The 14,134-nt window shown below is 38.7% G+C and overlaps 1 protein-coding gene across 5 annotated transcripts in view; it reads left to right on the top strand.

Moving 5' to 3' along the window:
* The window catches only part of FILIP1L (filamin A interacting protein 1 like), a 243,585-nt gene that overhangs the window by 211,303 nt on the left and 18,148 nt on the right, over positions 1-14,134 (top strand). For all 5 annotated transcript variants that reach the window (XM_064143194.1, XM_064143197.1, XM_064143195.1 and 2 more), the window contains one exon: positions 9,308-12,062. In XM_064143194.1, the coding sequence (XP_063999264.1) occupies positions 9,308-12,062 (2,755 nt within the window). The remainder of the gene's footprint in view (positions 1-9,307; positions 12,063-14,134) is intronic.

Raw genomic sequence — 14,134 nt, 5'->3', positions numbered from 1 at the left:
GTCAAGACAGCAGCAATAGTACTGTCTCAGGTGAATCAGATACCAGAAAAATACTTACTCTCAGAAAAAAACATCCAAAAAAGAGGTCACTCTTGAAACTACAAGCTACAGTGGTACACACAGGATTTAAAACAAAAACCTGCAAACAATCAATTTCTAGACAGGATTTATCAGTTGAAATTGCTGAAAGAGAATTCAGATAGATCTCGTATTCTAAAACAAGTATTACGACCAAACTGAAAGGTGTAAAAAGATGACTTAAGGATAACAAATTAACAGAGCTGAAGCAACAGACTTAATCAGGGAATCAGAACTTCAGTCCTCAATCACTTGAAGGATGCAGATTAAATAGAGTAAAAAAGCCATCCCTCCAACTGCTACACTTCCATCCAGAGTAAACACAGCATGGCAGCGATAACTAAGTAGCATTTGCCTAGTACAAACTAAACATGTATGGCTGGGATAACTGGTGCTAGTAGCAGCCTGACCAGAAGTTTCCAGAACTTGGGCAAGCTACATTTGTATCTTGTGCCCAATCCTCCCACAGGGAATAGAGGGGAGGCAGGCAGGGCTCTAAGAGTTTTCAGAATTTTGATTAACTCCTGCTATAGCTTTTCACTTGTTAAATCCTAGCAGCAGGCTGCAATGCTAAGGATAATCAATAGTACTGACACTCCAAAAAGACCTACCCATATGTGGGAAAGAATAAAAATAAAGCAATAACATTGATCTCTTTATCTCTGTAGTACTGAGTGCTTTATAATACTGATTCAATAACTGTGGAGAAGTAATTATGCTCTAACAGTAATGCTTAAAGTATCCATTTGAAAGAAAGCTCAGGTTCATAAAGACATAGAACCTCTCCCATCAAACTTGTCATGTGATATCAAATCAACTGATTTCAATAACACTGTCATTGAATTACCAAAAAGCCATATGGAAAAGCAGTAGTTGTGTTTGTCTATATTATGTAGTTACCATACTATTAAAAACTCTTCATTTAATACTAATTCTTCAAATAATCTGTTGCAGTACAATAGGACTGCTTTTCCACACTGAGAAATCTTAAGTTTAGGCACAAAATTTTAAATGTTAAGAATGAAAGAAAGACAAAAGAAGAACCTAGATGAGTAACTAAGAAGTTCTGCCTCTGTCTTCTTGCCTTGACCCATGTATAACATCTCTTGCGGTTTATCTTCCCATTTCCTTCTGAAAGCTTTCCATCTGCAAAACTATAATTTCCTGGCTGACGTAAATTTGAAGAGTTCCAAATTCTGGTGTTACATCTGCAATTACTTGCTTTATTTCCAACTTTACAGGCAGAGTGGAGAGAAGATGAGAGAGACAGAAGGGGGTGGGGAATGAATATGCACTCTGGCAACATGACAAAAATACCGAAGTACTACCTAACAAAATCCAAGCTGCATTTCTGCAAGCCTGTTAGGTTATTGATACATGTAGATTTGGCACAGAAATGGATTAACAGTCATGCTACATGTACAATTATATGCCATTGAAATGCCAACAGTAACAGATACAAACTTCAAAGAATACCTGAAATAGCTGTTAAATCTATAAAGAGAAGAATCAACAACAAGAGACACACAACAGACTTGGGACAGAGCAGCTGTAAAGCAGCAGCCTGCTGGAAAAGTGCCTAGGAGTGCTGGTGAACAGCTGGTTGAACATGAGACAGCAGTGTGCCCAGATGGCTAAGAAGGCCACCATCATCCTGGACTGTATCAAAACCAGTGTTCAGCAGGAGCAGGGAAATGATAGTGTCCCCTGTACTCAGCCCTGCTGAGGCCACAGCTTGAGTACTGTTCTAGTCACCAGAGTGTAAGAAAGACATTGAGGTCCTGGAGTGTGTCCAGAGAAAAGAAATGAGGCTGATGAGGGATTTGGGTGGCAAGTCATACAAGAAACGTAAGCTGGGGAACTAGGGTTGATTAGCCTGAGGAAGAGAAGACTAAGGGGAGATCATATTGCTCTCTACAACTACCTGAAAGGAGGTTAGGATGAGGCTGGTTTTGGTCTCTTCTCCCAAGTAACTAGCGACAGAATGAGAGGAAACTGCGACAGAAAACTATTTTCTTAATCTGATGTTTCATGAGAAATCAGAAGTGAATTTTAGTGTCAAATTAGAATTACTTCTAAACCTAGAAGTGAATGATAGCCCACTCTAACATTAACCAACATACATTTGTTAAAAAAAAAATCATGCTATTTAGTATCAGTAAATGTACCAATTTTCCTAACACTGTCACTAATTTCATAACATTTGAGTGCCAATATTCCTGTATCACTAGGACAAATTTTCAGTGGCTTAGCAGTTGTGAAATCATGGTCACAAATGTTCTGTAACGGACTAATTATTTCTTTTAGGAATGCATATGTTTACTCAGCGTCGCAGCTAAATACAGCTAGTTCTCCACTTAAAATTGTGCCCATTAACCCAGAACTGGCAACACCATTCACCACACATGACTTTTATTACAACTTGTAAAGCAAGTCAGCATTTTAAGCATCAGATAAAGCATTAATTACTCCATGGAAGTCTGTGGAGTAATAAACAGAACTCACACCTCACTCATTAAACATCCTCATTTTATAACATAAATTCCCTTATGGGGAAATTTGTGTTACACAGTTCCTTGCAGTTGAGACACTTTATGGAGGTTTGCATCCTAATATAAACTAATGATTTAAAATATACATTAACAAAATAACATACTGGAAAACAAATTTTAAAAGAAGTGTTTGCATTCTGTTGGGAAGTGCTGACTGAATCAGATAAAGCCAACAGATTACACAATAGCTATGGCATGCTGTTGCTGCTGTCATTTCAAAGGCTTTTCATTTTCTTTATGGTAGGGGTGAAGGGGGAAAGAAGCATTAATAAAAAGAGCCACAAAGGTAGCTATATGTCTTCATAAAAGCTACACATCATAGACAAGGAAAAAATGAAGAGCACTTCAAGAGCAGAAACACACTTTAACAAACCCAAACTTAGCTGCAGTGGAAGCACAGAGAGATTTGCTTTCTTCTAAAAATAAATATTTCACTGTATTGGTGTCAAAAATTATGACAACCTCAGATTTACCAAAAATGACAAAGCATGTTTCTTCTTTTATTAAAGGCCAGATCATGACTTACTGCTAACTGGGAAGAATGCCTCAGACTAGGAGGTATGACTTCATCTACACTGAAAAGCTTTCAGCTCAGTGCTTTTTTTTTTGCATTATACAGGGGAAATTCAAGCACATGTCCAAAAGCTTTACAGGCAAGTCTCCCTCATGTTATAACTTGCAGAACCTCTAGTAAGCCACATCTTCCACCTGGGGAAGGGTGAAGAGCACAAGCTAGATAAAAAGATGTATCTTCATGATTAAAAAAGAGAGAGAAATTAGAAACCCCAAAAGAATAAAAAAAAGGGTGCAAAAGAAGTCACAGGCATTCAAAATCTCAGTCATTTCTGCAGAATGAGCTGATAAAAACAAATATATTGATTAGGTATATATTAAAATCTCCTCACCACTTTAGTGGATAAGCAGATTTACAAGCCATCATCTATTCCACTTGCATCCTTAGAGAACTCAGCCTTTTCTAAAGTTGCTGTTACAAGATTGCAGAGAGAAAAGAAAATAACTCTCATTATTATGAGAATAATTATTATTAGCCCTGGTAGAGACAATGGTTGGACTTAGTGATCTTAAAGGTCTTTTCCAAAAATAGTGAATCTGTGAAAAAGCTCAAAAACTAATAAATGACAGTCATGCAATCTCTATCCCCCAAACTCTCATTGGTTTCCCTGAATAAGTCACCCCCTTGTAACTTGCTAAATACATAAAACAGTGTAGATATAGTACTCATCCCCCCATGACAATGGAAAGTTCCACCTAAAGACAAAATGCTATCACTTGACATCAAGACAATTAACTGATTTAGAAGTCCTCACATTTTCTAGAGAATACATAACCTTAGTATCTCTAGTATCCAGTGATAGGATGGGAGGAAATGGTCCGAAATTGTGTCAGGGAAGGGTTACATTGGATAACAGGAAAGGTTTCTTTTTCTACAGAAAGAGTGGTCAGGCATTGGAACAGAGAGTTGGTAGTCACCATCCTCAGGAGTGGCAAATATGTGGACATAACATTTTGGACATGGTTTAATCACCATGGTGGTGTTAGGTCAATGGCTGGGCTCAATGACCAAACCAACCAAAACAATTGGTTGGTTTCCAACCAAAACAATTTTATGATTCTATTATATGACTAAATATAACATCATGTAGCTCAAGCTACAGACACTTGGAAAAAAAATCTGGACAACATGACAGAATACACAGCATTAACACCAAGAAGTTATAGCATGTGTACCGAGGAAAGCAACTACAGTGGAAGCTGACAAACACATCTTCTTTAAGGAATCGAAGAGCAGGTAACTAGTATTGCAAACAAGTAAGATCAGAAGCCACAAAAGGGCAGTAATTTGTAACAGAAGCTCTGAAGTAGTAAGACACTGCCCTGATTCTGTTTAACTACCTAACATTCATGTTCATAAAAACAATTTCCAGTGCCCGTTTTTACTGTCTTGGATTCAGAGAGTTCTTGTAGTTCTGTGAGGTCAACTGCTTGGAATTACCTGTGAAAGATTTGACTAAATGACATACCTACCTTTGACTAATATGAAACTGGATGATCATGAAAGTTCAACTAGAACTGAAAACAACACCACTATTTTATTGAGAAGGGAAGTTCCTAATCTTTTTCGAAACCATTATTTTTTAAGCCAATTTTTTTTTTACCTTTGCGTATTTTTAGTAAAATTGTGCCCAAATACTCTGAATACTCTTATTCGGGAAGAAAGTATTTTAGATGGAGTTACTAGAAAGCATTTTCTGTCACAAAAACATGCCAGATATCACAAAGTGCTATTGTCAGTTGCACTCCTTCTTCGATGAAACATTAAATTGGTCTCAACTCAAATGATATACCTAAGACAGATAGGAAGAGACATTTTATGAGTGCTTGTAGTGGTAAGAAAAGAGAGAATGAATTGAAGCTTGAGAAGAGTACATCTAGACTGGATCTTAGAAATTCTTGACAGGGAAGGTGAGGAGACACTGGAACAGGTTGCTCAGGGAGGTCACGGATGCCCCCTCCTCGGAGGTGTACAAGGCCAGGTTCGATGAATCCTTGAGCAACCTGGTCTAGTGGAAAGCATCCCTGCCAATGACAGGGATCTTGGAACTAGATGATATTTATGGTCCCTTCCAACTTAAACCATGCTATGAATCTATGAGTAATCAAACCCTGACCTGCAGAAGTCATTTTGATCCAAACCCAGTTACAAACATGAACGAACAACAAACACCCAAACAAAACCTCCAAACATTTTTAGGGCCTCTTGATTCTTAAGTGTGTATGTGCAGACACAGTTGCTGTGACCCACTGATCCACAGAAACGGAATTCAACAGCTAAGGTAAAATTCCTCTACAAATATTAACAGGCTCCCAGTTGACTTTTATAGTATCAGTCTCAACTGTCCGTTCAGCACTGTTGAAGGTGTTTTCTGTATAGGAATACATGAATATTTCTGTACAAGGGTACATTAATATATATACAGTTATCAAAAACAAGTGCAGAAGCTTACTCTATATATAAAAACCCAACCATGCTTAACATAGTCCTTTTTTAATTTTTAGAAACCATATTAAAATCCTTTAACCTCACAGCTTGTGCCCTATGCTTTGAAACTTAACTTCAATGCAGTGATTTTACAGATTTTTTTTTCCAAAAGAAATACATCTCAGGGGTTGGAAATATTACTACTTGTACATTTCTGTTTGAACCTTAAAATGGCATTTTATCTTTTGAATGAAGGAAACATTTCTAAATACTTTCAAATCTTTTGGAATCACCAAAGAAACATAGTATCTTGAAAATCCACAGTTTACACAATTATCCAGGTCAGATACCAGTAATTCAGATACTTCATTCAAATCAGAGATTTGGTTAGACTACCCCACTCAAGCACTGACGCATTACAGTTTCGTTTGGCCAGAGAGATAGCAACCAGCTAATATAGAAGTGAGGAGTAAAACACTGGTTAATTTAGCTGTTAATGACCTCAGTTAAAATTGCCTTAAAAACCACATTATAGTGAACCAAGCTAAAATAAATCCTATGCTAATAAGCCTGAGTCTATCTTAACAGTATTAATATAATATGTCTTAACTTCATGCACACACTAGAACTGAGTTCATTCCAAATAAAATTGTTAGTTATGCTTCTGTTATGGTTTCATATCTATGGCAACGGTAAATCATCAACTGAACTTCACTACTAAAGCATTTGGAGACAAGGGTGCGGAGGGAAGATAGATTTTTATACCAAAAAGAGCTCAAACTGAAAGTAGCACTGAAAGTTGACCAAAGTTTATACACCACCAACGTAATAAAATGCTTCCTTTGAAGAGGCTGCAGTCTTCTCGCCATTTATTTCTTCTGTCAAGCAGCAGCATTCCCCCAAGCTCATTTCACAAACTCCTGCTCTGCTTACACCTTTTCATGTCTGTTTCCTCATGATGTTAATTGACTCTAGTAAATAATCCAGGGCTGCTTTGATATCAACTCTGTTTATTGCTACTGTGATGGTTTGGGTGTTCCCCGTCCCCCCACACTTTAGAAATACCCAGACTAGACTCAGTTTGCTCTGGGAATATAAATGAAGCTATTTATTTACAGCAGCACAATATACAAGCAGATATTTACAGTATATACAGTTATATACAGAAATAGACAAGGTAAAAGGTAATACAAAACCACAACTCCCCTCCCAGAAACCTGAGTCCCCAGGAAGGGCTCTCAACCGCCCTTGCACCTTCCCCCTGCCCCTCTCAACCTTACCCCAGTCCTAAAGAAGAATAGAGGTTCGGCCAACAGGTTAAGAAGCAAAGTGAGTTAGGCCAAATGGAAGGTGAGGTTAGGGAGATGCAGCTCAGTCAGCAGCCCAGGGCAGAGTGAGCTAAAATGGAGAGAGTGTTATCTAATGTTTTCATTTCTTCTTCCCAAACTCCTTAGCGAGACTTCTGAGGGAAGTGAACATCATCACTGTTTTCCTTTCACAGCCTATGATCTACTTTTTGTCACCAAAACATTCTACCCCACTTCAAACTAGCACAGCTACTTCCCATTCTGTCCATTTTTCATATAAAGCATTGACTTGCATCCAATGTTGTGCAACATATGAACCAGCAAAATATAATGAGGATGGTGAAGATGTTATAAGAAATGTACTAGTTAGAGACTTCTACACTAGCCTGATGGACAGCTGTAGAATGGCAGGGACTTCCTCTCTCCATACCAGAACACTGCAGTGCTCTCAAAGGGGATGCCACCAGGGCAGCCTATGAAAAGTCCAGAAACACATGCCTCCAGTCAGTCAACAGCTAATAAAGTGTTGTGCAAAGGAAGCCCTTATCTAAGCTCTTCTTGAACTAAAAAGATGGCTGCAACAGGAAGCTTGTTAGTAGAAAGCTGTGAAAAATGTAAACATATGTCAGAGAGTGGGGGGAGAAACAGTGAAAACACAGCAAGAGGCCTCAGACGGCGGCTGCTAAAGTAGTCATTTTATGCAGCTACAGCTGTGACACATAACTTATTTCCCTCACACTATCTACACAACTGGAATTGTACCATACATATGAACAGCAGTAAAGCACAGAAGTTCTAATACTTGCTTACTTCAAGCTAGGTTTTTCAGATTTTCCTTTAATGTCAGAACATACTTACAGGTTGGCTGGGGAAAAAATCCAATTGAAAGGATGCAAAAGTGCTGTGCTAGCCAAAAAGAATCATACCCCAGAACAACTCCACGTGCATAGAATCATAGAATTATTTTGGTTAGAAAAGACCTCTAAGATCATCAAGTCTAACTGTCAACCTAACATCACCACAGCTATTAAATCACGACCCAGAGTGCCATGTCCACACATTTCTTGACACGTCTGGAGTGGTGAATCTCTGACCATGAAAAGTCTCCAAAAGAATCTAATTACTTGAGGTATTTTTAACATCCTACATAAACAAATGCATAACCTCATCCCAAATCTCTAACAAATTAAGCAGGTTTCGTTTTGGTGAAGGCTGAACACTAATAGAAACTTACAAAACTAACTGCAGAAAACTATTATTCTCACATGCAACAAATGACAGGCCAAGAGGAAACAAGCTGTACCAGGGGAGGTTCAGGTTTGATATTAGGGAAAAAACTCTGCACAGAAAGGGTTTATCAAGCATTGGAACAGGCTGCATAGGGAAGTGGTGAAGTCACCATCCCTGGGAGTATTTAAAAGATGTATGGATGTGGTACTTAGGTACATGGTTCAGTAGTAGTGGAGAGATTGTAAGTTCTAGGTGAGCAGTTAGGCTTGATGATCTCAAAGGTCTCTTCCAACCTCAACAGTTTTATGGTTATGAAAACCTTCAGGGATCATGTAAAAGTAGGATTGCACTTAGTTTATATCTGTGAATATAAGCTTGAACTCAAATCTAACAGACAGGAAGATACTCATTCTTCCTTAAGTTCAAAGGGCATAACCTGAGAGATGTTTTTCTGCTGACTACTTTTTTCAGAGTGTGTGTGCGTGTCATGCAAGGTCACAGGGCCTGCATTTTCATTGAGGACTGACTTATTTGCAATGTTTAGATTTGCTCTGATGTGTGGCTTAGAAATTGACATTAGGCAGCCCCACTGTCTAGAGTGGCTGTGTTTTCTTCACATACTTCAACATCCAGGTTTCATTAAAAAACATCAGAATGGTTTACAAGTCTGTCAAAGCCCTTGGGGGCTGCACTGATCTAATTTCTCAACCATTTTGTTAATCACATTTCTTAAGGGAAAACAACCACCCCCAAAACAAAAAAAATCCCAAATCCAAACAAAAAAAAATACAACAACAAAGAAAAAGGTCTAAGAGCTGCATACACATCCCCAGTCTCAGCAAATATTCAAGGTTAGTGTTGTTCCAGTGCAGAACATAAAATGTTGTGTTCCACTGCTGAAAATCCAATCACAGATACATAATCACTGATGTTAAATCTAATCATACCAAACTGTCCATTACAAAAGAACTTCCAAGTAGAAAATAAGGCTTTGAGGCACTTCCCCCTCCTGCAAGAAGTCTGCTTGTAGTTACAAGTGGATGTTCACCTACATCTGGCAGAGATGACATAACATTTCAGGTGTGTTTTTAAAGGACTCTTAGAATGACTACAAAATACAATATTATTTCCTCTCACAGATTGAAAAAGCTTCTGGAACAAGAAACAGCGTATCAGGCAAAAAAAGAGAAGGAAAGCAACAAGAAAATATCTAACCTGAAAGAAGAACTGACGAAACTGAAATCATTTGCTTTAATGGTGGTGGATGAACAGCAAAGACTCACTGAGCAATTGAATCAACAAAGTGAAAAAATTCAAGAACTAATTGCCTCTGCAGAAGAAGCGCATAAGAAGCTGGCTTTTGCTGAAGCAAAAGTTCAAGAAGAGGGACAGAGAGCTTGCAGGTTGGAGGCTGAACTTCAAGCTCAAAGTGCTAAGATTTCCCAAGACCAGGAAGCAATGATGGCCAAGCTAACTAATGAAGACAGTCAGAACCGTCAGCTTCGGTTAAAATTGACTGCTCTCAGCCGACAAATCGATGAGCTGGAAGAGACCAACAAGTCTTTACGAAAAGCAGAGGAAGAACTGCAAGACCTAAGGGATAAGATAAATAAAGGAGAATGTGGGAACTCTGCACTTATGACTGAAGTAGAAGAACTACGAAAACGACTGCTGGAGATGGAAGGAAAAGATGAGGAGCTCATAAAAATGGAGGATCAGTGCCGAGAGCTTAATAGAAAGCTTGAAAAAGAAGTGTCACAGAGCAAGAACCTTAAAGGGGAAGTTGACAAACTCAACAAAAGAATTATGGAGCTGGAAAAATTAGAAGATTCTTTCAACAAGAGTAAACAGGAAAGTTACTCTCTAAAATGCAACCTAGAAAGAGAAAAAATGTTAACAAAGCAGCTGTCCCACGAGCTGGAGGGCTTAAAAGCTAGAGTTGGCGAGCTTGAAGCAATTGAAAGCAAGCTAGAAAAAACTGAGCTTACACTTAAAGAAGATTTAACAAAATTGAAGAGTCTAACAGTGATGCTTGTGGATGAAAGAAAAACTATGGGAGAAAAAATAAAGCAAACAGAAGAAAAGCTGCAAGCTGCAACTTCTCAGCTTCAGGTGGAGCAAAATAAAGTGATGTCCATTACAGAAAAGCTAATGGAGGAAAGTAAGAAAGCACTGAAATCAAAGTCTGATGCAGAGGAAAAGGTATCCAGCGTTACAAAAGAAAGAGATGAACTGAAAAACAAACTCAAAGCAGAAGAGGAGAAAGGAAGTGATCTTGTTTCCAAAGTGAGCATTCTAAGAAAAAGACTACAGTCACTGGAAGCTGTTGAAAAAGAGTTTCTTAAAAATAAGCTTAAAGACAGCACTAAATCCAGCACCACCTTGCAGCAGGAAAACAACAAAATCAAAGAGCTGTCTCAAGAAGTTGAAAGACTTAAGCAGAAGCTGAAAGAAATGAAGGCCATAGAAGATGATCTTATGAAAACCGAAGATGAATTTGAGTCTCTGGAACGAAGATATATCAGTGAACGGGACAGAGCCAAGCTCCTGTCAGAGGAGCTGGAGGCTGTGAAAATGGAAGTGGCTAGGTATAAGTTAACAGAAAAGGCAGAGTCCAATCAAGAGCAGCGTCTCTTTATGAAACTCAAAGAAGAGGAAGCTAAATCAAGTCATCTTTCCAGAGAAGTAGATGCACTGAAAGAGAAAATTCATGAATACATGGCAACAGAAGACCTAATGTGTCACCTCCGAGGTGATCACACAGTCTTACAGAAGAAACTCCTCCAACAGGAAAACAAGAACAGGGAGTTAGCGAGAGAAATGGAAACTCTCACAAAAGAATTGGACAGGTACAGACGCTTCAGTAAGAATGTCAGGCCTGGTCTCAATGGAAGGAGAATTTCTGACTTGCAAGCTTTTTCTAAAGAAGTCCAGACAGATCCAGCAGACAATGAACCACCCGATTACAAAACCCTCATGCCTTTAGAGAGAACAGTCGTAAATGGGCAGCTGTATGAAGACGGTGATAATGAGGACAATGACAACACTGAGGTGGAACAAACAGTGTCTTTCAAAAGCAACTCATCCAGTGCAAATGCTGTGAACAAAAAATTATGGATCCCTTGGATGAAGTCCAAAGAGAGTCAACATCAAAATGGAAAGACTCACACAAGGCAAAATGGAAACTGTGCACAGACTGGAGACTTTGTGCTAAGCCATACACCTGGCCAGCCTCTTCACATAAAAGTAACTCCAGACCATGGACAGAACACAGCAACACTTGAAATAACCAGTCCTACCACTGAGAGTCCGCACTCCTACACAAGCACAGCAGTCATACCCAATTGTGGCACTCCAAAGCAGAGAATAACCATTATTCAAAATGCCTCCTTGACACCTGCCAAATCGAAAGCAGCAGAGGGTTATACCAGCCCGGAGCATGTAATTTCTCCTATTACTATGGCTACTTTTTCAAGATGTCAGACTCCTGAATCATGTGGTTCTTTAACTCCTGAAAGAACAATGTCCCCTTTAGCTTCATCAGGCTCAAGCTCTCAGGAACAAATGCTCTCCCCAGAGCCTCTAGAGATGGGAGCCAAGCACACTGTTTTTAGAGTATCCCCAGACAGGCAGTCGTCGTGGCAGTTTCAGAGATCTAACAGTACAGGATCAAGTGTCATAACTACTGAGGATAACAAAATCCACATCCATTTAGGAAGTCCTTATGTCCAAGCTCTCACCAATTCCAAGCCCACCAGCCCTTGTAACACAGTGCAAGACAACAGAACTCCGGCACTAGCTAATGGCCTACCCAGTAAGCCTGCCAATAAAATCACCAGCAGTATTACTATCACACCAACAGCCAGTCCTCTCCCACGGCAATCACAAATTACAGTAAGTAATGTCTATAACTGACCCCCATCCATGCAGACATCCTTACCAGCAACCCATCCTGTTTTTTCATCCCAGCAACAATTATTTGGAGCAGCCTTTTTACTTTGGGAGAGATCTGTGCATGAACTATACAACAGTATATGGAACTAACCTTAAGGTTTGCCTGCTTAGTGTTACCAAGTGTGCACTTACTGTATATCTTCTCACTGAAATACAGTTATGTAAAATATTTAGTCTTGCACTTGTATAAAAGCATCTTTTATGTATTTCCATTTTCAAAATAACTCACGTTACTTTTGACTGCAACTTGCCTTGGTAAAATACTTTAACATGACAGAAACAGTAAATAATTGATTATTTTTATCATTGCTTGCAGAATGTTTTTGTTGCCTGTGTGTGTGAGGATTTTTTGTGGTGGTTTTTTTGTTTGTTTGTTTGTTGGGGCTTTTTTTTTCTTGCATGTATGGTATAATTTGAATTAAGCTATAATGTTGCCTGCCAACTTAAGGTAAGATTTGATTCCCTGCTATTTCCCAGCTCCTTGTATCACTCTCACTTCAGATAATCATCAGGACATCACACACAAATGTGCAAAACACTATGTATTATATCTCATTGCAGATTTATAACAGACATGTGATATGTTCCAGAGCACAACTACCACTCTTCCTCCTCACGTTTTTTTTAATTGTATTTGGCTAAAACTCTTTCTAAACCTTCCTGCAAACTTTTATTTTGTAAGTGAATTGAGTTTGAAAGCTTATATCAGAAATTATTCTCCTCAACCAAGGCACGCAGGTTGGTTTTTTTCCTCAATATAACAGAAAATCTGCTTTCATTGAGGTACACTGTAAAACAATAAAGAGAGACATTTACATTCCTAAAGGACAACTCTGACAATGGATTCACATATAATACTCAAAATATGAAGAACAGACCGTTTAAAAGGGCTTGTAGTCATAGGACAGGCAGCAGTGGTTTTAAACTGGAGCAGGATAGATTTACTTTAGACATAAGGAAGAAGTTCTTTACAGTGAAGGTGGTGAAATACTGGAACAGGTTGCCCAGAGATGTGGTTGAGGTACCATTCCTGGAGACATTCAAGGCCAAACTTGATGGGGCCCTGAGCAATCTGATCCAGTTGGAGATGTCTTTGGTCACTGCAGGAAGGTTGGACAAGATGACCTTAGAGGGTCCTTTCCAACCTGATGCATTCTGTGATTCCACCTGAGTTTCTAGTGTTCAGCTCAGCATACAATACACATCACCCAGGTGCACTTCAGAAATAAGATAAGCAAACTATGGCAAGCCTTCTTGTTCTTCATACAAGAGATAACGTTTGATACAGAATTAAGAGGTAGTACTAGACCAACTCTTCAAACATGTGCCTCTAGAACTATAATAAATAGGAGAATCATACAAAAGAAGTGAAGGTATTTCAATGATGGATACAGTTAGTGTCTGAGAAAAAGACAAAAGCATAAGCAACTCTGCCCTTTACTACTGTGCCAGTCAACTCTAACCTCCCAGAAAGTAGGAGTGGGCTTGATGAAGAACGTAAATCAACCCAAAATACCTGAAATGCACTTTCAAATGTTTCTTTTTCATGAGCTGCAAACTGCAAAACCAAATTGGACCAGCCACCTCATATTCTAAAAAGAATATCTTACTCTTTTAAGAATTTTCATTCTAAAATTTCTGCTTCTTATGCTCTTGGGGAAGGAGGTGACAAGAGGAAGAATACACAAATCATATTTTTAAAGATTAAACCTCCTTATCAACAAGGAAGTTTAGAGATAAACTGAAAGTCCCTATCAACTGAACTCATATCTTTATTCTGCTTACATGGTCTACAGAAAAAAAAAATATTTCTGCAGTATAATTTAGCAACTGATTCAGCAAAGGACTTTGGCACATGCTTTCACATGACAATGAGACTTATTATTAAGTGCTTTCGAGAGATAATAATCTAAATTACTAAAACTGTAGGTAAGAACTGATTTTAGAAGGATCAGTTTCTTCTGAACACAGCCTACTACCCATACAGACTTTTCTCATTAACAGTGGGAAGA

The sequence above is a fragment of the Pogoniulus pusillus genome, chromosome 5 (genome assembly GCF_015220805.1).
Source record: "Pogoniulus pusillus isolate bPogPus1 chromosome 5, bPogPus1.pri, whole genome shotgun sequence".
In the NCBI taxonomy this organism is placed as follows: domain Eukaryota; kingdom Metazoa; phylum Chordata; class Aves; order Piciformes; family Lybiidae; genus Pogoniulus; species Pogoniulus pusillus.
This window is presented reverse-complemented; position numbering and strand designations above follow the sequence as displayed.